This window comes from Gobio gobio (genome assembly GCF_949357685.1).
Source record: "Gobio gobio genome assembly, chromosome: 22".
NCBI lineage: Eukaryota > Metazoa > Chordata > Actinopteri > Cypriniformes > Gobionidae > Gobio > Gobio gobio.
The window spans coordinates 36,281,860-36,306,684 of NC_137118.1; the positions used below are offsets into that span (position 1 = coordinate 36,281,860).

At 44.3% G+C, this 24,825-nt stretch overlaps 1 protein-coding gene across 2 annotated transcripts; it reads left to right on the top strand.

Annotated features, from left to right (window-relative positions):
* The first annotated feature begins 2,271 nt into the window (after positions 1-2,271).
* Positions 2,272-18,977, top strand: LOC307118927 (collagenase 3-like). Of its 2 annotated transcripts, XM_079804798.1 has the most exons (12): positions 2,272-3,508; positions 5,819-6,219; positions 7,318-7,387; positions 7,668-7,848; positions 7,923-8,071; positions 17,083-17,217; positions 17,337-17,498; positions 17,585-17,714; positions 17,791-17,921; positions 18,206-18,365; positions 18,452-18,555; positions 18,661-18,977. In XM_079804798.1, exons 2-12 carry the CDS (start codon positions 6,193-6,195, stop codon positions 18,756-18,758), a joined length of 1,347 nt encoding a protein of 448 aa, XP_079660924.1. In that variant the 5' UTR covers positions 2,272-3,508; positions 5,819-6,192; the 3' UTR covers positions 18,759-18,977. The 2 variants fall into 2 exon arrangements, with proteins under 2 accessions (XP_079660924.1, XP_079660923.1); XM_079804797.1 differs by lacking the exons at positions 2,272-3,508; positions 5,819-6,219 and adding an exon at positions 7,107-7,236.
* Positions 18,978-24,825: the final 5,848 nt, after the last annotated feature.

Below are 24,825 nucleotides of genomic sequence, written 5' to 3' on the forward strand. Positions count from 1 at the left end.
GTTCCATATTTTGACACCAAATAGTTCCATGCTGTTAAATTTTTCCAATGCACATCCGGGCAGCCACCCCGGAAAGCATTGCTGACAACTCTGAATCTGATTCAGCATGAGCACACACCATTATAGTGGGAAACTCAGCATTATCATTTCCAGCGCATAACAGCCCTCTCTCGGATGCAGCAATTGACATCTGTCCTCCGCCAGAGCGCCAAATGAAACGCTAGATCCCCTTTTTTTTTTTTTTTTTTTAAAGGACCAGCAATCCCATCTGTAAGCTACCAGCAGGCATGTGAGACAATGAGCGTGGCCATCAGACTTGACGGCACACGGCGCGCTGAACAATCCAGCCCCTATGAAAGAGCAAGGTGAACAACGCGCCGACGTGGTCATGTTCTCGTGAGAGAACATGAACCACCCACAAACAAAGTCTCAGCACGCTCGTGATGCGATAGAGGAGTGGGGGCCCGAAGAGATGTACTCGGCGGGGAAGCCCCACTGTAATCCTCAGGTCACCAGCGCTTATTAGCCAAAGTAATCCTTTTCTGGAGCCCCAGAAAAGAAACTAGATCGGGGAATAAGTGAAGGGACTCAACCCCGTTTGAGGTTTCATAGTCTCGACCGCGCATCAGAGCGCAGAGTGACGCGCTGGGTTGCTGTGACAACCCCCGCTATCAGCCGGCACGAGACGGCACACGGCGCGCTGAACGCTCAGCCTTTACGAGAAAGGTGATACGAACAACGCGCCGACGTGACCATGCTCTCCTGAGAGAGCATGGATCACCCACGAAAGCAATCTCACATGTTTATATGCGAGAGAGATCGTGGCCGTCAAATGAGGACAGGAAACAACCGCATCCAGAGACACACGGTTTGAATGACATCTTGAAAAAGACGCAGGGTCAAACCGTGTTGCTCTTTTAGTGACAGAGAGAAGAGAAAACCGCTCCGAACGTGCCGAGGCACACAGGGGAATAGCCGCGGCTTACAGCGGTTTAAAGGTGCAAGCCCGCTGTAAGCACTCAGAGGGAAACGCCCAGCGAACCAACAGTTTCACTTCTGGTCGCGACCACCGCTGTACAGCACCGTCACACCGACACAGGAACAGGTAAGCTGATCTTCTCTCGTAATGTCTTGAAACTCGTTCGTAGAACACACTCTTCGCAGGAAGCATGAAAGCTCGGCTCCGAAGTTGAAAGCAATATGCGGTACTTCCACTTCCGTATTTATACCCGCAATGCGGGGCGGCGCGTGGAATGCGTGCACCGCATGCCAATGTCCATTGGCTCGTTTTTAATACACTCAAAGTAGATTGGTCTCTGAAACAGATCCCAATTCGTCGGTCAGTTCCGACGTACGTCGAACGTGACCGACTGAAAGGGAACTGCAAATATTTGAGTTGAGCTAAATGAGCACTTTAATTTAACTGTTATCAAAAGGTACCAGTAGCAGGTAATCCAACTTTTTAAGTTCTGGAAAATTGTGACTTTTAAGTTAATCAACTTAAAAAATTTGAGGCAATCGACTGGTCTGATTGGTTGAAGGACTATCCAATTTCATACAGAGTCATTTGAACTATTCCCGTTGATCACGCCTCTTATGCAGTAGAAACAGAGCAGACTCCCCAGACCAATGTCAAATTTGAAAAGTTTGGTCTGGTGATAGCCAGACAACAGATATGGCCCAATTTGTAACAATTTTAAAGAATACAATGGACTTAATATAAACTTTCTGACAGTGTGTGGGACATCCGACTACTTTCCAAGAAGGGGCACATCTGATTTACAAAAATCACGATTCGTTAGAATAAGTTTAAGCAACAACAAATGCTTGATAAAATGTTTGATAAAATGTTCAAACCAACACATACCATTGCAATATTTGCTGTTGCAGCTTTCTGTCTTTTCCGTTTCTTCTCCAAGAATGGGCTGAGTCCGTAAGGCCCTTTTGGTATTTTCAGGTAAAAAAAAGGTAAAATCTTAATATATAATAGCATTATACACAGAAAAAAGTACTATTTACATTACAATTTTGGGATTTTACATTAAAAGGCATTTAAAGCATGGTAAGTGTTGTGGTTATTGTCTATTTACAACAAACATCACATTAAAACTACCAATATTGTGGTAAAAGCATGGTAAGTTTTGAGGTTACTGTCCTTTTAGTATAATTTACTACACCATTAAAACTAAGGTTACTGTGGTAAAAGCATAGCAAGTGTTGTTATTATTGTGCTTCTACTACAAATGCCACTTTGGAACTACACTGGTAATTATTATTAAATATGAATAAATGATTGAAGGTCTATAGAACGTCACGTGACAGTGTTTAATCACCCTATTAGCAAGGTGTGTTGATTTAGAAAGCAAATAAATGCAAAACCTCAGTGGAGATGATAGATATAATGCAGTGTCTGAACATAATCTGATTGTAGTAGAGTTCGTTAATATGGGAAGAATGAGGCGGGAACCAGCAAATATTTAAAAGACTTTAATCAAATAAATAAAATGAAAGTACACACACATAACCAAACGTAAACAAAACACAACGTAAAATCCAGGCCTGGTCCTCTCTCGTCCTTCTCGTCTGTCGCTCCTCCTTTATGCTCCCGTCATTCCTCCGTGAGACACGAGGCCGATGCGGTGCGCAGCTGGCGCTCATCATCATTAATGACCGCGGCCTCATCCCACTCTCACGGCCCATCAGCCTCGCTGCTCACTGTACTGATCAATAACGAAAAAAATATATTAGAACATAATATTTATAACTCACCAACATGCACACGTGAACTGATGCCGAACATTGCGATGTGTTCTGAATGAGACTTCTTCTGTGCTATTTCATACCGATATAATTCGCATTTGTCACAATACCGGGGCGCGCACGGATGTAGACGGTGATTGCTTTTGGGTCTTCACACAAACATTTGTCTCAGAACAGTTGGAGTAATTGTACTTTTTCAATAAAGTTTGCCTTTGGTCTGTAATATCCTGTGTTTTATATCATATAATGCACAAATGGATAAGTTTAGGGGACGGGGTTGGGCTACTGTTTCAAACGGGTCTGAATAGTGTAAATAAAAATAAATAAATAAATAAATAAATGCAAATATAATTATGCTGGCTAATTAAATTGAGAATCACACTCCAACATGTACATAATGGAAAAATTATAACCCAATGAATAATTTAATCATGATAACATTCACATGCCCAACGCATCTGTGTATGATGACAAATGTTTCTCATTGAAATCAGTGGAGTACCCTGTGCATCGAAAAAATGATGCATCAAAATGAGATGAGTTGGGAGTGAGAATGTGTTATTTGTCAACATGTTTAAGGCAGGAAACATTTCCTACACACCTAAAAAGAAGAAACTCCTGTGTTTGGGATAAGTACAAATGACATCTCAACTGTTTTCAAGGGCGATGTCAACGTAACATTAATTTAATGACAGATAAAGATGTTTCCTTTAACATCCTCCTTATGTCTCTCTGTATCTGTCACATGGTGTTTTGGTGTTGGTTCATGTTTCATGTGTTTAGTTCATCAAGTTTACTGTCATGTTTCTAGTTTGTCTTGTCCTTTCAGTTTCCTGGTTTTGTCATGTGTTTCATTGTCATGTGACTCCCATGCCCTTATGTAATCTTGTGTCTTGTCCTGTCATTGGTTCATTGTTTAATCACTGTTCACAGGTGTCACTTGTCTTGTCATTAGTGTGTGTATTTAAGCCTTCATGTTTGCCATGTGTCTTTGTCTGTTATTAACGTTGTACCCGTTGGTGGTGAGTGTTCTCAAGTCTGTTATGTTTAATCAAGCCAAGTTTATTGTCAAGCCAAGTTTTGTTTGTTGTTTTGCCAAGTTTTGAGTTATGTTAGGATTTATGTTTGGATAAATAAATGCTGCACTTGGGTCCAACAACTTGCCTCCAGTGGATCTATATGTTACAGAATAACAGGCCTACAAAATGGACCCAGCAGTTGTATCCTTGCTTCGTCTACGCCAGGGAAACCAAGCCATAGAGAACTATGTGGAGGAGTTTTGTGGACTGTGCTACCAGGTGAACTTTAATGATGTTGCCCTCAAGGGTATTTTCTTAAATGGACTTAATGACCTTTTAAGGTATTTGATGCCAGAGAGCAATTCTCCAGGAACTCTAGCTGGATATATTGACTATGCACTTCAGTTGAGTGGCTCATCTTTTACTGTGGGAACGGTGGATGAGGAGCTCCACGTTCCCACAGTACTCTCCACCCCAGTGAGCCCAGCCCACGTCCATGCTCCAGCCCACGTCCATGCTCCAGCCCACGTCCATGCTCCAGCCCACGTCCATGCTCCAGCCCACGTCCATGCTCCAGCCCACGTCCATGCTCCAGCCCACGTCCATGCTCCAGCCCACGTCCAGGCTCCAGCCCAAGGCCCCGTCCAGGCTCCAGCCCAAGGCCCCGTCCAGGCTCCAGCCCAAGGCCCCGTCCAGGCTCCAGCCCAAGGCCCCGTCCAGGCTCCAGCCCAAGGCCCCGTCCAGGCTCCAGCCCACGGCCCCGCTGTCCCGCCCAAGAAAATTTTGGGGGGGGGCAAGGGGTACATGGAGGCCATGAAGGCCACGCCTCTGTGGGCACCTGAACCGCCATTACCGCCATGGCCTGATGAACTGTCGTTACCGCCATGGCCTGATGAACTGTCGTTGCCGCCATGGCCTGATGAACTGCCGTTGCCGCCATGGCCACCCACGCCTAAGGGTCCAGGTCCTCCCACGCCTGAGGGTCCTGGTCCGCCCACGCCACAGGGTCCGCCCACGCCACAGGGTCCAGGTCGGCCCACGCCACAGGGTCTAGGTCCGCCCACGCCACAGGGTCTAGGTCCGCCCACGCCACAGGGTCTAGGTCCGCCCACGCCACAGGGTCCAGGTCCGCCCACGCCACAGGGTCCAGGTCCGCCCACGCCACAGGGTCCGCCCACGCCACAGGGTCCAGGTCCGCCCACGCCACAGGGTCCAGGTCCGCCCACGCCACAGGGTCCGCCCACGCCACAGGGTCCGCCCACGCCACAGGGTCCTGGTCCGCCCACGCCACAGGGTCCTGGTCCGCCCACGCCACAGGGTCCAGGTCCGCCCACGCCACAGGGTCCAGGTCCGCCCACGCTCCCAGGCCCGTCCAGGTCATGTCTGGGTCCGGTGCCCCTGCACGGGCCTGGCCCACCATCCCTCCCCCAAGACCGCCCCCCAAGACTTTTTGTTAAGACTCTTTGATAGGTTATTGATGTGTTGGTGTTGTTTGGGCGTCAGGGGCCGCCCATAGAGGGGGGGATCTGTCACATGGTGTTTTGGTGTTGGTTCATGTTTCATGTGTTTAGTTCATCAAGTTTACTGTCATGTTTCTAGTTTGTCTTGTCCTTTCAGTTTCCTGGTTTTGTCATGTGTTTCATTGTCATGTGACTCCCATGCCCTTATGTAATCTTGTGTCTTGTCCTGTCATTGGTTCATTGTTTAATCACTGTTCACAGGTGTCACTTGTCTTGTCATTAGTGTGTGTATTTAAGCCTTCATGTTTGCCATGTGTCTTTGTCTGTTATTAACGTTGTACCCGTTGGTGGTGAGTGTTCTCAAGTCTGTTATGTTTAATCAAGCCAAGTTTATTGTCAAGCCAAGTTTTGTTTGTTGTTTTGCCAAGTTTTGAGTTATGTTAGGATTTATGTTTGGATAAATAAATGCTGCACATGGGTTCTGAACATTTGCCTCCAGTGGATCTATATGTTACAGTATCACACAAATCCGGAATCTCCACTTTACTGTCTGACTGACTCTTCAGTCAGAATCTTCAGTTAATCCATGTTCTGTATTTCCACCACCACATCATTTTCGATGTAGCCTGTATCTATACAGGAGATTGTTATTCTCCTGCCAGGCTGTTCTTGTTAATAATATAATAAGATAATAATGGTAATACTTTGAGCTGTTTCTCAACACCTCACCTAGCACAAAATAAATGCACTTCAATACATTTTAATAACATTTTAATAATTTGATTTTAATTTTCACTGGTGGATCCACTGCCTAAGAAATTGAAAGAGATGCAGGAGTTTTTTGGGCTTAAGGTCACTGGAAGGCTGGACAAAGAAACACTGGAGGTGATGAAGAAGCCACGCTGTGGAGTTCCAGATGTTGCTGCCTACTCCACCTTTGGAGATGGACCCAAATGGCAGACCAACAAGCTCACCTACAGGTGTGTATTATATCAGTTATCTTGGTGTCACAGAAAAAAGAGAAGCAGAAACCGACTGTGGTCCTTTTCCTAGGATTGAGAACTACACCCCTGACATGTCAGTAGCAGAGGTGGATGATTCCATCAAAAGAGCCCTGAAAGGGCAGATGTAACTCCTCTGAGATTGGAGTGTAAAAATATAAATAGGCTACTGCACAAGCCATATGGACAACTTTCATGACATATTTTATGAGCTTATATGCATTATTGATAGAAAGCCACAGTCACCATCTGTGTATTCATTGTAAAATATTACTCATTCGTCTGACAATAAAGAGTGATGATTGCCGTTACCTGCAGATCTTACATAACACCCAAGCACACCTCACTCTCTTTGCACATACATGCCAAGCTTTCTTCTTAAGATTGGGGATTTCCCATTTATTTCTTTTGTTCTGAAATGAAGCACATTGCATTTAGAACAACCAAACTCTAACAGAAACCCTAAATGCAACTTTTACTATTCTATAAGTAAATAAAGTCACCATTCTTCCTTTTGAGGATATGAGAGGAGGTGGTTTAAATAGGTAAACCGAGTAAAATGTATAAATGACCATTGCCAGAATTCCCACCACAACCATCACATTTATTTATTTATTTTTGTTTATAATTCATAGAAACACTTAGAAATGCCGTTAAATAAAGGCATGAGAAAGAGAAATAATACAAATATCTGGGCGAGGAGGAAAAGGCTGTGTCAAGAAAGTTGAAAATCCTGTTATTATTGTCTTGGCTGTCAGTTTAATGGGTTACTCACAGATGTTTGTGGCTGATAATTTCACCTGTTGCTCAACACTCACAGTTTTAAGAGTATATAAGCCTCCTTCAACCCCTTATCTATCAGAAGTAAAAGCACACGATCTTAAGAAGCAACTCAACATGAGGTTTCACCGGCAGCTGTGTTTTTTTGCAAGTCTGGTGCTTGTTATTCGCGCAGTACCGATTGAAAAGCCTGTTGATGATTATGACATTGCAAAGGTTTGGGGTTTATATGCTTATTAATTTTCTCTTTGGTCATAGGCTTAATTCTTCAAATAATTCTGTTTTTGTATTCTTTAGAATTACCTGACGAGCTTCTACAAACTGGAATATAGACTCCCTAATCCTGAATCCCGAGAGCCGGCCCCTGGTAAAAATACCAAAATCAATTAAAATACATTTATTTTATACTAAGTATATACTTCAAACCCATTACCATATTTATTGACATTTAAATCAAAACTAGATATAAAATTATAATTAAACTTTAAATGGAGTATATATATATATATGGAAAATTATTAAATATATTTGGAAAATTATTACAGTACATTGTGCTCTGTTTTTTTTGTTTGTTTTTTTGTAGTATACTTTGCACAAAATAGATGTACTTCAATATATTTTAATAATTTGATTTTAATTTTCACTAGTGGATCCACTGCCTGAGAAATTGAAAGAGATGCAGAAGTTTTTTGGGCTTAAGGTCACTGGACGGCTGGACAAAGCAACACTGGAGGTGATGAAGAAGCCCCGCTGTGGAGTTCCAGATGTTGCTGCGTACTCCACCTCTGGAGAAAGACCCAAATGGCAGACCAACAAGCTCACCTACAGGTGTGTATGATATCAGTTCTCTTGGTGTAACAGCAAAAAGAGAAGCAGAAACCGACTGCGGTCCTTTTCCACAGGATTGAGAACTACACCCCTGACATGTCAGTAGCAGAGGTGGATGATTCCATCAAAAGAGCCCTGCAAGTATGGGCAGATGTCACTCCTCTGAGATTCACCCGTATCTACAGCGGCACAGCTGACATCATGATCTCCTTTACTACAAGAGGTATGTTCCCTCTATCCATTTATTTAAACTCGTATTTTGTTCATTAACCTTGTGCTTTTCATTTTGATGAATTCTTTTAAACTAAATTTAAAATTGGGGATATTTTATGAATAATTTGAGGATTCTAACTTACTGTTGTAATAATACTATATGAAACTTTGTTCAATAAAATAATTATGGCTGAATCTTTTGACAAAAGTAACAACATTACAACTGATATAACCTAATTGCCTTTATTTTACCCTTAAGGCCATGTATGTGTACCCAACCGGTCCCGCTCAGAGCAGGATTCACTAACAAGGATGTTTAAGACCACAGCCGTTAGCTAGCGCGCCTCTTGAGGCCAGAGAAGTGAGGTTTACACGCACCACTCTTACTGGCCTACGTTCGTTATACTCACCACCCTAAACCTCACTCCCATCCGGGTCACAGCACTAAATGTAACTGGTCCTACCTGACCCACTCTGGGTGGGATTTGACACTATATAAAAAGGAAGCTAAAGGTCCTTTTTTGCCATTATGACATGGAGTATGATTCTCAATTTAATCAGCCAGCATAATTTTAATTACATTTATTTTCTTTTTTATTTACGCGTTTATTTATGATTATTAAATCATGCTTTGTGCTCCCCATTGACACCAAGAGCACAGGCTAGCACAGTATTATCTTAGACTAAATAATGAAGTTTCCATTTAATTCAAGTATTTTAATTTAATTTAAAAAACTGTTTAATGAATGATCATATGGAACAAAAAAAAAAAAACGATCACACCATCACGCAATGATGTGATTGATTATTGACCAACACAAATGATTCAAGATTTAAAAGTCATAGAAGAAAATTTGAGAATTGTTATATTGTGGTGACTAGGGTTGGGAATCGTGAGAAATTTTCCGGTTCCGGTTCTGGTTCCGGTTCCGCCTAACGATTCCGGTTACGATTCCGGTTCCATTAAAATTATTAAACAAATAGTGGTAAAGGAAAAGGCACAAAACGCAACTCAAACAATCCTTTTTGTGTTTATTACTTGCTCTCAAATGAATTTACAGTTTGGCAATATCAAAAAAAGTCCTGTATTGAACATATTACAGTAAGCCATTCTTGCAAAAAAAAAATAAAGAAAAAGGAATTTATGGACATTAAAATTAAATGTTCAAATGAACACCTCTGAAATTGTCTTATTACATTTTCTCTCTCTGTCTCTGAATAAAACCAAGTTATAAATTATATTTATTAGTTATATTTATTCATTAGTTGTAGCCCGCCCACACTGACAATTGATTGGTTGACTTAACGAAACAGGCCAATCAGGATGCTCTCTGTCTTACATGCGCTTCATTAGGTGCACACTAGCACACACACGCAAGGTCTCTCGCTCTCTCTCCCTCTCTGCCGTGCGCGCGTACACAGTCTGTGTCTCGCATGCGCGCTCTTGCTCGCTCGCTCTACATTGCGGGAGAATTTAACTAATTTGCGGGCATCAGGGAGCCGCTATTAATATGCGGGAGACTCCTGGAACTTCCGGGAGACTTGGGATGTCTACATACTTGTGACTTTCTCTTCACCATGCGAAAATATCTGACGCAAAACCGTGAATGTGTAGTGCGAGGGCTTTCAGTGCTGAACTGCGTTAATTGGTTGCACTCCTGAAAGCGGCAGGCAACGTAATTAATATTCATGATGAGGGGAGCTGTCGCTCGCTATTAAAGGATACGCTACCAGCGCTTCGCACACACATTGCACCAGAACCGTTTTCGGAACCGAAACGTAGTAATTTCGCGCGGTTCTGGTATTTTTCAAAAATCAGTATCGGTTCTGCATAAGAACCGGTTCTCGGTTCCCAACCCTAGTGGTGACCCACAAAGAGGACTGTTAGAGACATTCACTAAGGGACTGTACCTTTAAGGGAGAAGGAGGTGATATGTTGTTCCGGTTGAAACGGTTGTTGTGATGTTTTGATCTCACTCGCTGTTGAGTTCTAAAGTTGGATTTAAAGTGGAGATTCACGAGTTCACACTTACATCAAATTAAATAGAGTAAATATTATGCATATTTGGCGTGCTGTCCGGGGGAGGGCTCCGGGCTCGGAATTTTGCCCGAACCCAGAGTACCCCCCCCCCCCCCCCCGTGATGGAAATAGTCTAGAACTAGACTACATATATTAATTTGATGTCTTATGTGAGTTTAATTAAGTGAGGAGAAGGGGTGGTGGAGGGATGCTAAGAAACTGTCAACGACAGGAAGGTAAATCGGCAGTCTATATACACCTCCTATCGTTGATTTTTTAATGAGCTCCTCTTGTGTTCAATTAGGTTTAATTATCTGGGTCTGCTCCACTTAACAGTTTTAATTTCCTGAATGTGTTCCTCCCGAAATTTGTTTATAAAACATCAATTCACGAGTTCACACTTACATCAAATTAAATAGAGTAAATATTATGCATATTTGGCGTGCTGTCCGGGGGAGGGCTCCGGGCTCGGAATTTTGCCCGAACCCAGAGTACCCCCCAAAATGCAAAAACAGAGGACAGCCACCAAATCCCCCCCCAAATACGCAGATAATTGGTAGGCTGGCGTTTTGATGAGCCTGGTTGCTTGGCCCGGAGGGCCTGTTGCTTCAGATGGGAGCTGCTCGCGGCATTGGGCAGGCGAGCCCTACTGGCTGATGGCTGGAAGCAGCCTTAGTTTTGAACGACTGGTCAGGAAGGCTCTTGCAACATCCGATGGGAGGCCAATGCTCACTGTATCAGATGGAAAGCTTTAGCGGCTGATAAATGAAAACAGCATGGTTGGAACTACAGTTTGGGAAGGCTCTTGCAACATCCAATGGGAGGCCAATGCTCACTGTATCAGATGGAAGAACCCTACCGGTAGATAAAATAGGAGCAGCAAGGTTTGGAACGACTGGACGGGAAGGCTTTGCAACATCCAACGGGAGGCCAATGCTCACTGTGTCAGATGAAAAACCCTACCGGCCGATGATGAAAAGCAGTATAGCTTGGAACGACTGGTCGGGAAGGCTTTTACGACATCCAATGGGAGGCCAATGCTCACTGTATCAGATGGAAAAACCCTACCGGCCGAAAATGAGGAGCAGCATGTTTTGGAACGACTGGTCGGGAAGGCTTTTACAACATCCAATGGGAGGCCAATGCTCACTGTATCAGATGGAAAAACCCTACCGGCCGATAATGAGGAGCGGCGACTGGTCGGGAAGGCTTTTACAACATCCAATGGGAGGCCAATGCTCGCTGTATCAGATGGAAAAACCCTACCGGCCGATAATGAGGAGCGTCAACTGGTCGGGAAGGCTTTTACAACATCCAATGGGAGGCCAATGCTCGCTGTATCAGATGGAAAAACCCTACCGGCCGATAAATGAGAAGCAGCATGTTCAGGAACTACCTGGCCGGGAGAACCCGTGTTGCCTCTGATGGGAGCTCATAGCACCTGGCGGAACGGGCCCTACTGGCTGGTAAGTGTGGAGCAGACAGAATTTGGGGTGACCGATCGGGAAGGCCTTTGCGTCATCCAATGGGAGGCCAATGCTCGCTGTATTGGACGGGGAATAAAAGCCCTACCGGTCGAAAAAGAGGAGCACATGATTTATTCCGCCCAACCAGAGGGACACCCTACTGGCTGTAAACGGAGGGCGCGTTGTTTGAAACGGCCGGTCAGGAAGGCTCAGGCCACATCTGGCGGGGAGATCAATACTCGTGACGACAAACAGGTGAGCCCTACTGACCGATAGACGGGGCGACGCAATTTAAAAAGAAACGACTGACCGAGGGGGCCCACCCAGCCTCCACCAGGAACATTTTCTGGCTTCAGGGGAGTGGGTCCTATCGGCTGACGGCACGGTAAAGGAGAATTGGAACACCCGGCCAGGAAGCTCTCGCCGACATCAGATGGGAGCACAATACTCGCTGTATCAGATGGGTAAGCTTCGCTGGCGGACAGGTGGAGGGTAAAGCATGCAAGTTCGCCCAGGAGAGCTTTTGCAGCATCCGAAAGGAGATCAATACTCGCGGTTTCGGGTAGCCTCGCTGGACGGCGGAAAGCAAAGTGGATAGACATAGACCTGGAGAGCTCTGTGGTGTCCGAAAGGAGATCAATACTCACGGTATCGGACAAGCAAGCCTCGTTGGATGGAAGAGAAAAAGATTGATAGCGACTTGGAGGGCCCTCGCGGCATCCGATGGGAGAACAATTCTCAAGGCATCGGAAAGGCACCCTCGCTAGTCAGGGAAAGAAAAGATGGAAGCTGGCCTGGAAGGCTTCCACGGCATCCGAGGGAAATCAGCTCGAGGTGTCGGATGAGTGGGCCTCGCCAGATGGAAAAATAGGGAAAAGGAAATAGCCACTATCAAGGAGAACTCTGCGGTGTTCGACAGGAGATCAAGACTCGCTGTATTGAACGGGTGAGCCTCATTAGTTTGAAAAAAGAGAAAGAAAGGATAGGGTTTTTTATAAGGGTTGTTAATTAATAAGGGTTTGGTGAGCTTTCTTGATGTGGTATCGGTCGGTCCTAATGTAGCTTTGAAAAGCGTGAGAAGACCATCTCCCGAGAGCTTGGATCTGCTGCTGGGAGAGTCCTTTTTGCGCTGCAGTTGTTGCCGCCCCAATGCGGAAGGAGTGGCTAGAAAAGTTTTGCGCTGAGATGCCTGTTTGCTGGAGAACAGATTTGAGCTGTTTTTGGAACCAGAATCGTGTGATGGGTTTGTCTACAAAGAGGGGTTCGGACAGAGATTTAGCCTGAAATCTCCTCATTTGGAGGTATGCAAGAACAGTTTGAAATGGTTGAATTGGGGAGGAGATGTTGAAAATGTAGACTAAATGGCCTTTTTTACTTTGGTCTGTCTTGCTTCGCTTGATTAAATATGATATGGTTTCATCGTCAAGTACTGATAAGTCTGAGACAGTGGGGTGGACTTTGTGGTCGAATTTGGAGGTGATTGCGATTTCTGAGCATCTAAAAAAGCCAAAGAAAGCCAAGATAAACATGGTATCCAGAGTGCGGGCTGTGTCAAGGGGTTGATATCCTGTACGAAGGGTATGAATGCATTTTGTGAGTAAATCTAGAGTTATGGGTTGTCTACTGTCAGGGCGGGTGGGTTGTGATCGCTGAATTCCTTTGATCAGGAGGGAGGTTTGGGAGTTTTTTATCTCCGGAGATGAAGTGCCGTGAATTAATTTGTGGAAAAATTGAAGACCGCTCAGGTAGCCTTTAATGGACCCAACTTGGAAACTCTTAATATAGTTGAGATAAGAGATAAAAGAGGTAATTGAGAGGAGAGAAAAATCAGGGAACTGCAAGCTATATGAGAAGTGGAAAGCTTTAAAACATCTCCAAGCTGTCACATATGATTGGATTGTTCTGGGGGAAACTGCTTGGAGGATACTGTTGAGCGATGCGTCCAAGAGGGGTTTTAGCGGGTGATTTATGGAAATATCAGTTCTGAATAGTGAGGTACTGGAGTTGGGAAAATATCCGCCTCTGGAGCCAATGTCCTCAATTTCTGAAACAGAAAACGAGACAGAGTCAGCAATTAGGTTTTCGGACCCTGGGACATGTTTTGCAGTAATAATAAATTGATCACAAGCTGAGATCCAGATGAGACGTCTTAGGAATGGCATTAAAGCAAGTGAATGAGAGCGGCCTTTATTAATGCACTGGACTGTTGCCTCGTTATCGCAGTGCACTAATATGCTACTAGCCGTCCATTCTTTCCCCCACAAAAAAGCCGCGACTACAAGAGGGTAAGGCTCAAACAGAACTGAGGACTGTAGCATGTCTTGACTGTGGTGGCCATGGAGACGCGAACCAGCGTCCTTTATAGAATCCCCCAAAGCCGATCGAAGGGGCTGCATCTGTGAAAAGTTGGATGTCAACAGGGGAAGAAACGAGATTATTATAGAAAAAAGACAAGCCGTTCCGCTGGTTTAGAAATGTTATCCGTAGCCTAAGTTCGTCGCGACACGCCGTGGTTATTGGAATTTTTGTCCTCCAGCGCGTGAACCGAAGATGCAAGTGGAAGAAGATGCGAGATGAAAGGGCGGCCTTGCGGAATGATGCACATTGCGACATTTAAGTGACCTAGCAGTGATAGGAGTTCGTGTTTAGAATGGTGGGAGTCATCTAGAAAAGTAGGTGCGATGAGAATTATCCTATCTATTTTCTCGATAGTATGTCGAAAATCTTGGGGCTGCTTTTACAACCGAACGGCGAAGTAGAATTTCTAAAACATTGTGGAAATATGTTTATCATTTCAAGTTCATCTTATCACTGTATGAGGATGTGATTGACTATTTATGATTGAAGTATTTATTTATTTAAAAATTTATGTTTACGTGTAATAATAATTAATGAGGACACATTCACGAATTGGGTTAGTATTAAATAAACAATGTTTTAATAAAAATATTAAAGTGTTCAAATACACACATATTAAAAAGAACAATTGCTGGAAAAGTGCACTTATACACTGTAAATGTCTTACACGCTATATTTAACAGGTATTGCCTGTTGTTTGTTAATGAAAAAGTTATAGTGCTTTATCCAAAATAATTAAATAATAATAGCAAAAACAAGGTGAAAAGCAGTTTTAGACAGAGGTTAAGGTACCATATGCAGCTTGACCGTCTCTTATAATAGGTTTGAATGAATTCAGAAAAACACTCTGCCTGACTTTGTTAGGATTCCATTGTATTTAAATTGTAAACAAGGTGATAAAGATAAAAATGACGTAGCCTAATTAAACTACAGCGAAGGTGAAGCAAGCGACTCCTTTTGAATCGCTCTGGCAGTTCTCGAATCTCAATTTCGTTCTCGTTGTTGAGTCAGGAATCGATTGCAACCGGTTTTCGGATTAGCAGTACACTGAACCGACAACTGTTTGTTTCGAACATGTCCGATTGAAACCGATGAGCTGATGATACTGCGCATGCGTCTAGCGACTGACTGACTGCACGGCGAGTCTCTCTGAACCGAACGAACAACAGCTGATATGAGCGCGTGTCTATGAAACGACTCCGACATGAATGAGGGGGAAAACTGGCGAACCGTATTTATTTAATTACAAAAACATAGTAAGTGGATCATGGTTTCTTCCCTGATGAAGACTGATTTATTGATCTTATAACTGTAAAGATCGTTTGCAACACTGCATGTGTTTGGATGCTTTAGATGTAAAACATTTTTTAATAAACTATCAGATTATGATGATATTTTATCTGACTGATGTTATGATTACTGACTTTATATATTTTAATGTGTAAAGTGTGTTTATCCAGCCCGCAATAGACATGGCATAATTACGTCATTGTGAAATGACGTCATTACGTTTGAGCGCAAAAGAACTGGTGAACCAGTTTTTGATCCGGTTCATTGGACGAACGGTCCGAAAGAACCGGTTCGCGGAAAAGAACCAAACTTCCCATCACAACCGGGCAGGGAAGGGAAGGGTTAATTTTAGAACATAACACAGTAGCATGTGCTATAGACCTGCCGACTGCACGCGAAATATTCCTGCAGTCTAAGAACACCCTGCTGTGGAGGTCTGTGTCGAGAGCGACCCAGTAAGTGCACTGGTTCCACTGAGCTAGCCGCACGGCACACTTCTCAGAGAAGAGTTTGTGGTATGTGTAAAAATGACCTCCCCCATAGGACAGCGCGAGCTCGGCTATGATTGCCAGATAATCATTCAGCTCGCGGCGCCTTTGGGGGAAAACTGAACAAATAATGTCCGTGAAACGGGAAAAAGCAATCGAAAATTCAGGAAAAGAAAGTAAGCGGGATGAATGTGGGTTGGGGTTTTTTAAAGTGACTGAAAAGTCCCCGCAGTCTATTTGACGATTTATGTCTGACACAGGAAACAGAGAGAGTGATGACAAATCAATGTCCAAACCTGCCAGGATCTGAGCCCTGTTTTGGGCCACTGGAGGCGGCTCAGAGGAAAACGCGTTAGCTGGGACAGACATCTGTGTTGCTGTGAGGAGAGAGAACGAAGATTTAGTTTGCAGAAGGCGGTTGGAATAGAGAGGAACCGGGGCTGCGTCTGGAGCATGGAAGGAACAAAATGTTAGGGGCATGAGAAAGAGAAGGAAGCATCCGAGACGTATGCTCTTGTGCTGCTGGTAGAGGCGGCCCTGCGTTTGCTGGAGCTGCAGGCCACTGAAAAGAATGAGTGTTAGTTAATTGTTGATAGCTTGGACCGCTAGCAAGCTCGCGCTAGCATCTGCAGTGGGAGCTGGAGGCCACTGAAAATGCAAAGGATTAGGAACTGGAGGAGGAATGAGCTGAGAGGCTGAGAGGAGACCTGTGGGCCCAGCCCCAAACATCTCTGCGCCTGTAGAAGTCCATGCTAAGAAACTGTCAACGACAGGAAGGTAAATCGGCAGTCTATATACACCTCCTATCGTTGATTTTTTAATGAGCTCCTCTTGTGTTCAATTAGGTTTAATTATCTGGGTCTGCTCCACTTAACAGTTTTAATTTCCTGAATGTGTTCCTCCCGAAATTTGTTTATAAAACATCAAATAAAGCTGACTCGACGCATCTCCGTCTCTTGCCTCCTCACTTATTGCACTCCCCAATATCCTTAATTGCAACTGAAATTTCCTTAAAATAAAGCACAGGTTCATTTTTATTTCTACACTCTAAAAAAAAAAAGGTTCTATATTGCACCAAAAATGGTTCTTGGCTCGTAATCATAGGGGAACCTTTTTTAGTGCTATATAGCACCAATTTTGGTGCTTCAGTGGTTCTTCAGCGGTTCTTCAGAGGTTCTTCAGCGGTTCTTCAGAGGTTCTTCACCGGTTCTTTGACTAATGTGCTATATAGCACCTCTGAAGAACCGCTGAAGAACCACTGAAGCACCAAAATTGGTGCTATATAGCACTAAAAAAGGTTCCCCTATGATTACGAGCCTTTTTTTTTAGAGTGTAAAATTGAATTATTTTATATTAAATATATAAAAAATTCAGTGTAAAGCCAAACTCTTTCTTACAGATCATGGTGATGCTTCCCCATTTGATGGACCACAAGGCATTTTGGCTCATGCTTTCCCTCCCTCACCTGGAATTGGTGGAGATGCACATTTCGATGAGGATGAGGTTTTCACTTTCCGCTCACCAAGAGATAAATGTAATTATTTTATTTTTTTTTGAGCATTTAGTTTTGCTAAAAGTAGTTTTCAGTGATTCATCTTCATCACCACTTTAAATTCAAGTAAAAATCTAAAGTGGCAGTGAATTTCTCTGTAGGTTATGTCCTGTTCTTGGTGGCTGCCCATGAATTTGGTCACTCTCTGGGTCTATCTCATTCCAATGTTCCTGGCGCTCTGATGTTTTCCACATACAGCTTCACCAATCCAGAACGTTTCTCTCTGCCCTCTGATGACATTACAAATATTCAGTCACTCTATGGTAATATGATCTTCAAGAGTACAACCATAATGTTTGTGTGAAACATATTCAGTCTTTTTTTTTTTACTATGTGGTATTTCTTTCAGGCTCAAACAATGACAGAACCACCATCAGACCTACTCCAAGATTACTAACAACTCTTAATTCTTGTGACCCTAACCTGATCTTGGATGCAGTTACAACTCTTCAGGGAGAAACAATGTTCTTCAAGGACAGGTAATACATAAAACAAATAAAAATCCTATATATAAAAGACTCAAATAATACTCAAACTCCACGTGCCTCTGTGCAGCTTTGTCTGGCGTAGTTCTCAGAGCGGAAGTGTGACGAAACATCTAATCAAGAATGTGTGGCCCAACGCCCCTGATAATATTGATGCTGCTTACGAGCAACCAGTGGAAAAATTACTTTTCCTATTCAAAGGTATCATCTCAAACAATCTGGGAATGCTGAAACCACAGTCACACTTACAATCTCTGTAAAATCATGTCTGATGAAGGCCTTGACAATGGCCAAATCGTCAAATGTTTTTTAATCAATTAAGTTGAATTTCTTTAAAAGTGAGTGTTGCACCAATCTCTGTAAAATCCTCAGAAAAAAAAAAGAAAAAAAAGAGTGAGTGAGTGAAGAGTGAGTGTTGCACCAATCTCTGTAAAATCCTCAGAAAAAAAAGAACAAAAAAACTTAAGGCCTGTATTTATTTATAGGTAAACAAGTCTGGGCTTTTAATGGAAAAAATGTTGAGCCGGGCTATCCCAAGCCTCTCAGCAGCTTTGGTCTGCCTGCATCTGTGACAAAAGTCAGTGCTGCCGTCTACGACAAAACCTCAGGAAAAACACTGCTCTTCTTTGACATATATTACTACAGGTGGGTCAAGTGCCGTATCAGAAACAAAAACCATTCAAATTTGTTCCGAAAAGACATAAGAATGTAAAATTTCCCTTTTTTGGTAGCTATAATGAGATGACAAAGAAGATGGACAAAGTTAATCCCAAACGACTGGAAGATGGATTTCCAGGAGTGACTGGAGAGATTACAGCAGCCCACCTGATCGGCGGTAGGTGTTTCTAACTTCCTTTACTATAGAACTGTAACAATACAAAGACTCAATTCTGGCATGAATGTACAATTTCATAATTTTCACTGACTTCTTTTCTTCTAGATAAAATGTATCTCTTTAGTGGGACAAAGGTGTATGAGTTCAGCAGCACCAGGAAGCTCCTCAGTGTGCTGAAGAATAATTACTTCCTGTCCTGTTAGTTGAGTTTCCCTGAAACAAGAAATGAATGGAGCATAACTACAGTACTTACTTAAATGCATGTGCATAGGAAAAAGTACCAATTTAATTTTTGCAATCTGCTGATCAAAGTTGTCACTGGACTTCTATTTTACTCTTGTTAACATTTTAAAAGAATGTGTATATTTATATAACAATGTTTAATGTTCTTGAATATTTTCAAATAAACTAAATTTCAATTGAAAAGCATGTGAGAAGCATTTTGGAAGCAAGAATTGTTTTTGGCTGCAGAAATACGTTAAATTAGGGTTGGGACGATTCACCTATCTCCAGATTCAATACTATCACGATACTTGGATGCCGATTCGTTATGTATTGCAAATGTTTTAAAGAATTGCGATTTTACAGGTATTGCAATTCGATATTGCAGTGTAATGTGTTTTTTTAACACTAGACCATGGGGAAAAGTTAAATTATACACTTGTACAGACTGTACATGATGTACAAGATTAGTCATATTTACAAAAACAATTCATCACATTTTATTTCAGAAGCATCATACATACTACATTCTCTTGAATAAGTAATTCAATAACAAAACAAAATTACAGTAATTTGTGATGTAATAGACAGACAAATTAAAAATAAGATTGCGTGGGTGTTTGAATTGAGATCCCAATCTTTTAAAGATTAATCGTGCAGCTCTACTTTCTTATCTCTCTCAGCATATGAAGTAGCGCGAGGGCTTTTCAGTGCATTCAGTCTCACATCGCTTAGGGAATAGGGATATTAAGTCACTTAACACATAGATAACGACACATTTCATCCTCTGTTGGAAGAAAATCACTTCTGTCCACCTCGTCTACAAGCAATGACTAAAATAAAGCAATTTGATTTGAATTAATATCGATTCTGAAATAAAAAAAATCTATTTGAAAATCGTGAACAAAAATATTGTGAATAGGTGAATAGATTTTTTTCTACTTTAAATGTTAACTCAGAGCCTTTCAGACTCAGATAATAGCTATTGTTAAACCAATATATTATAATTTATATTATTAAACTTTGTAAAATCTGAGAGATCAAATCATCTAAACTTCCAACAATAAATATACCTTTTTATAAAAGGTCAGGTCAGAAAATCTCAGCACTTTTTGCGATTGATATATGAAGTGTTTATGCATATGACTTCTGAGAAATATATGTCTCATCAATACCATGTGTTTATAAAATCTGCTAAATGTGCCCAGTGGTTAAGTAGAACTACAATAATAGCCTTGTAAAAAAAAAAAAAAAAATTGCTTTTGGCTACTCTTACGAAAAATATATACTTAAGTATACTTAAGTATACTTAAGTAAAGTTCAAAGTATACTTTATGTAGTAAATAATAATATGTATAATAATATCAATGTACTTGTCACATGTCTGTCTTGTCTTGTGTAGCACATGTCTGTCTTGTCTTGTGTAGCACATGTCTGTCTTGTCTTGTCTTGTCTTGTCTTGTCTTGTCTTGTGTGTTTTTGTCATTTCTAGCCATGTGCTTGTGTTGTCATGTTGGTCTGATTACATGTCTGCCCAGCCATCTTGTTATCTGATTATTGGTTAATGTGGCCCACCTGTTCTCCCTCATTACCTGCCTTGTTTGTTCTCTTTATAATCTCCTTGTGTTTGCAATCCTGTGCTGGAGTTCGAATAAGGGGGAACTGTCTTCAGGACGCACGAGCAGCAGCTCGAGCTCAGGGGGACCATGGCGGCTAAATCAAACAATTTAAAAAAAACGAAAAGTAAAGCGAGTGAACATCGAATGGGTAATGGATCAGAGACTTTAAGAAGGGATGATACAGATGAAAAGGAGGATCATATGGAGGTAGGGTGGACAAAGATAGATGGAAGGTCACGAAAGAAGGAATCTAAAAAGAGGAAAAAAGGTAAGGAGGAAGGATCAGAAAGTAGTTCGGTAGCGAGCGAGGAAGAAGGGGATGGAAGAAATAAGATCATAGGAGGATTTAGGGTAATATTACAATTTAAAGACGCGGTAGGAGTTTTAGGAATAAATCCGTTGGAGTTGACATACGAATTGAGGAAATTAGTAGGTGAGATAGAGTTTGCAAAAGTGTTGCGAGATGGTGCTTTATTGATAGCATGTATGAATGAAGAGCAGAAAAACAAAGCTATAAAACTAAAAGTAGTGGGAAAGAAGTCGGTGATGAGCTTTAAGATTGTAGGACAGACGTCGTGGGTGTTTGGTGTGATAAACGGAGTTCCGTTAGGAGTTAATATGGAGGAATTAAAAAATAATCTAGATGGAGAAAAGGTCATTGATGCAGTCCGTTTACAGATGAATAGAGATGGAAGAAGAATAGATAGCTTGTCAGTGCGTCTAAAGTTTGAAGGGAAAGAATTGCCAGAACGGATTAAGATGGGTTTTATCAGTTTCTCGATTAGGGAATACATAGCCCCACCGTTGAGGTGTTATAATTGCCAGAGGTATGGACATACTGCATCAGTATGTAACGCTAAAATTAGATGTGCGCGTTGTGGAGGGGAGCATGAATTTGGGAAGTGTGATGAAGGAGTTGGTTTGAAATGTTTCAATTGTGGAGGAAGGCATAATGCGGCATATTGTGGGTGTGCGGTAAGGAAAAGGGCAGTAGAAGTACAACAGGAGAAAGTCAAAAATAATCTAACTTATGCTGAGGCGGCAAAAGTAGTAAGCGTTAGGAATAAGCTTAGTGGTACAGAACGAATGGTGTGTGGAAAGATGAGTGAAGATACAGGGAAAAATGCAGAGGGGGGAGTAACAGAAGATACAATGTTGGTAAATAAAAAACGTACGTCAGTGACTGACGAATGGGGGTTTCGCCTAGAAGCCAATTACCTTCGAGGTGTTTAACAGCGCCCAATGGCGTGCCAATGCCATGGGCATGCGGAATTTGCATGTGTAACTCCGCCCCACCGTGTGGGTATATAAGGAAGTACGCTGGCAACATCGCATTATGTATCTGCTGCGGAGCCAAGACCTGAACTCCGCGTTCCAGCAGCACAGCTGATGTGGCTAAGGAACGTACGTCTCCGTTCCCTCCTCAGGGAACGAGGGTTACATACGTAACCGAGACGTTCCCTTTCGTTCAGTCACTCCGACGTACGTCAGTGACTGACGAATGGGGGTTCCAGTATAACCGCGCCACTCAGCTGTCATCCAGTGCCCTGCGTAAGTGTGAGATCCCGCCACTTAAGGCCGTAGGACTCCCACTTATCACAGGATTACCAAGGTACACTGGGAAGCATATCCCAGTGAGGGAATGCCAATGATGCCTACCCGTGGGGAGGACTTAGAGAGTACACATATGACCCACTGTGGGCTGCATATGGGAAACTCTAGGGTACCAGCCGAAGGTGGACTTTTAACCCTAGGGGTGGCAGGGGCTTGCCAAGGGAAAGACACCTGCTCACTGAGGAGGCTTACGGTGGAAATACTCATGTGGGGGTCGCCGGAGGGGAACCATGCACACGGGGCACCTGGCCGGACATGAAGGTCTGGGCTCGAAAGGGCAGACTGAACTGATGTCGGCGTCGACAGTGCTGGAGGAACTCAGGGCTCTCGTGGAGCTCACCTGAGGAGAATATCGCACGTATCCAGTCTGTGGAGTGGAGTGGCGAGCAAGCGAAGACACCAGAGCCTGGTCCATTACCGGCCCCTCAGGGGGGGGGGGGGGGGGGGGCGAGTACATAGTCGGACACTGGCTCCACTCGGAGATTGTAGAATCTGGCGAATCTGGCGAACCAGCCTGCAGCTCTGCAGATGTCTGTTAGCGAGGCGCCATGCGCTAGAGCCCAAGAGGAGGCCACACTCCGGGTGGAGTGTGCCCTCACACCAAGGGGACATGGTCGACCTTGCTGCTGGTAAGCCAAAACAATGGTGTCCACTATCCAGTGCGACAACCTCTGCTTTGAGAGAGCTCTTCCCTTCCGCTCTCCACCATAACAGACAAAGAGCTGGTCTGAGGTCCTGAAACACTGCGTCATGTCTACGTAAGCGCGGAGAGCGCGTACTGGACAGAGCAATGCCAAGGCTGGGTCTGCCTCCTCCAAAGGCAGCGCTTGCAGGTTCACTACCTGATCTCTGAAGGGAGTGGTAGGAACCTTGGGCACATATCCAGGCCGGGGTCTCAGGATCACGTGAGAGTTAGCCGGCCCGAATTTTAGGCACGCTTCGTCAACCGAAAATGCCTGCAGGTCCCCGACCCTCTTAAGAGAGGCCAATGCGGTCAGCAGAGCCGTCTTCATCGACAGAAACTTAATATCGACCGACTGCAAAGGCTCAAAGGGAGGCCTCTACAGAGCACTCAAGACTACTGAGAGGTCCCAAGAGGGAACGAGAGGAGAGCGAGGAGGATTCAGTCTCCTCGCCCCCCTCAGGAACCTGATGATCAGGTCGTGCTGACTTACCTTTTTGTCTCCCAAGAGGTCGTGATGGGCAGATATTGCGGCCACATACACTTTCAGGGTGGAGGGAGACAGCCTACGCTCCAGCCCCTCTTGGAGAAACTCAAGCACGGACCCGATCGGGCATTCCCAGGGGTCTTCTTGGCGGGAAGAGCACCAGGTGACGAAGAGGTTCCACTTCAACGCATAGAGGTGTCATGTAGACTCTGCCCTAGCGGAAGTGATGGTGGCGGCCACCGTAGGTGGCAGGCCACTCAAACCTGCCGCGTCCCGTCCAGAAGCCACACGTGGAGCTTCCAGAGCGCAGGACGCGGGTGCCATATGGTGCCTCGTCTCTGAGAGAGGAGGTCCGGTCTCAGAGGGATAGGCCAGGGAGGGGCTGTCGCAAGGAGTAGCAGTTCTGAGAACCAGGTCTGGCCGTGCCAATACAGGGCGACCAACATGACCTGCTCCTTGTCCTCCCTGATCTTGCACAGTACTCGTGCGAGAAGGCTCACTGGGGGAAACGCATATAAGCATAGGCCCTGGGGCCATCTGTGCGGCAGTGCATCCGTGCCGAGCGTGCCCTCGGTCAGGGAATAGTACAGGCTGCAGTGGGAAGAGTCGTGGGAGGCAAACAGATCTACCTGTGCGTCGCCGAACTGTTCCCAAATCAGCTGGACCGTCTGGGGAGGGAGTCTCCATTCTCCACGAAGTGGCTGAATCCGTGAGAGCTCGTTGGCTGCACGGTTCAGTTTTCCCGGGATGTGGATAGCACGAAGGGACCTCAGGTGCTTCTGACTCCATAAGACGAGATGGCGGGCGAGTTGAGACATACGGCAGGAGCGTAGACCGCCCTGGTGGTTGATGTACGCTACAGTGGCCGTGTTGTCTGTCCGGACAAGTACGTGTTGACCCCTCAGCAACGCTCGGAAGTGGTGCAGGGCGAACCGTACTGCCAGCAACTCGAGGCAATTGACATGCAGAAGGCGCTGGGGTCCTGTCCAGGAGCCCGCGGCTGCTTTTCCATTGCACATGGCACCCCAGCCCGTGGTGGAGGCATCTGTTGATACAACAATATGCCTGGAAACTCATTCTAAGGACACACCGGTCCGTAGAAAGCTGAGGTTCGACCACGGAGTGAGTGTCTGTAAGCAGGCCCGGGTTACTTGGACCCGGAGCGTGCCAGACCGCCATGCCCATTTCGGGACTCGATCGCGTAGCCAGTGCTGAAGCGGTCTAATATGTAGCAATCCGAGCGGCGTCACCGCGGCTGCAGATGCCCTATGCCCCAGGAGCCTCTGAAAATGTTTCAGTGGAACCGCACTCTTGCTCTCGATTTGACGGAGGCAAGTCAGCAGAGACTGCGCTCGCTCGCTCGTAAGCTGCGCGCACATGGCGACCGAGTCGATCTCCATACTGAGAAAAGAGATCCTCTGCACGGGGCAAAGTTTGCTCTTCTCCCAGTTGACCCGAAGGCCCAGACGGGCTAAGTGGTGGAGAACCAGATCTCTGTGTTCGCAAACCTGCTCTCGAGAGTGACTCATTATGAGCCAGTCGTCGAGGTAGTTCAGGATGCGAACCCCGTGCTGCCGTAGGGGCGCAAGGGCTGCCTCGACAATCTTCGTAAAGACACGAGGGGACAGAGATTGCCCCGAATGGGA

Coding starts and splice junctions, on each gene's coding strand:
- LOC307118927 (XM_079804797.1), top strand. CDS start 7,138: ATGAGGTTTCACCGGCAGCTGTGTTTTTTTGCAAGTCTGGTGCTTGTT. Junction 8,072..17,082: donor GATCTCCTTTACTACAAGAG/GTATGTTCCCTC, acceptor TCTTTCTTACAG/ATCATGGTGATGCTTCCCCA. Junction 17,499..17,584: donor AAATATTCAGTCACTCTATG/GTAATATGATCT, acceptor TATTTCTTTCAG/GCTCAAACAATGACAGAACC.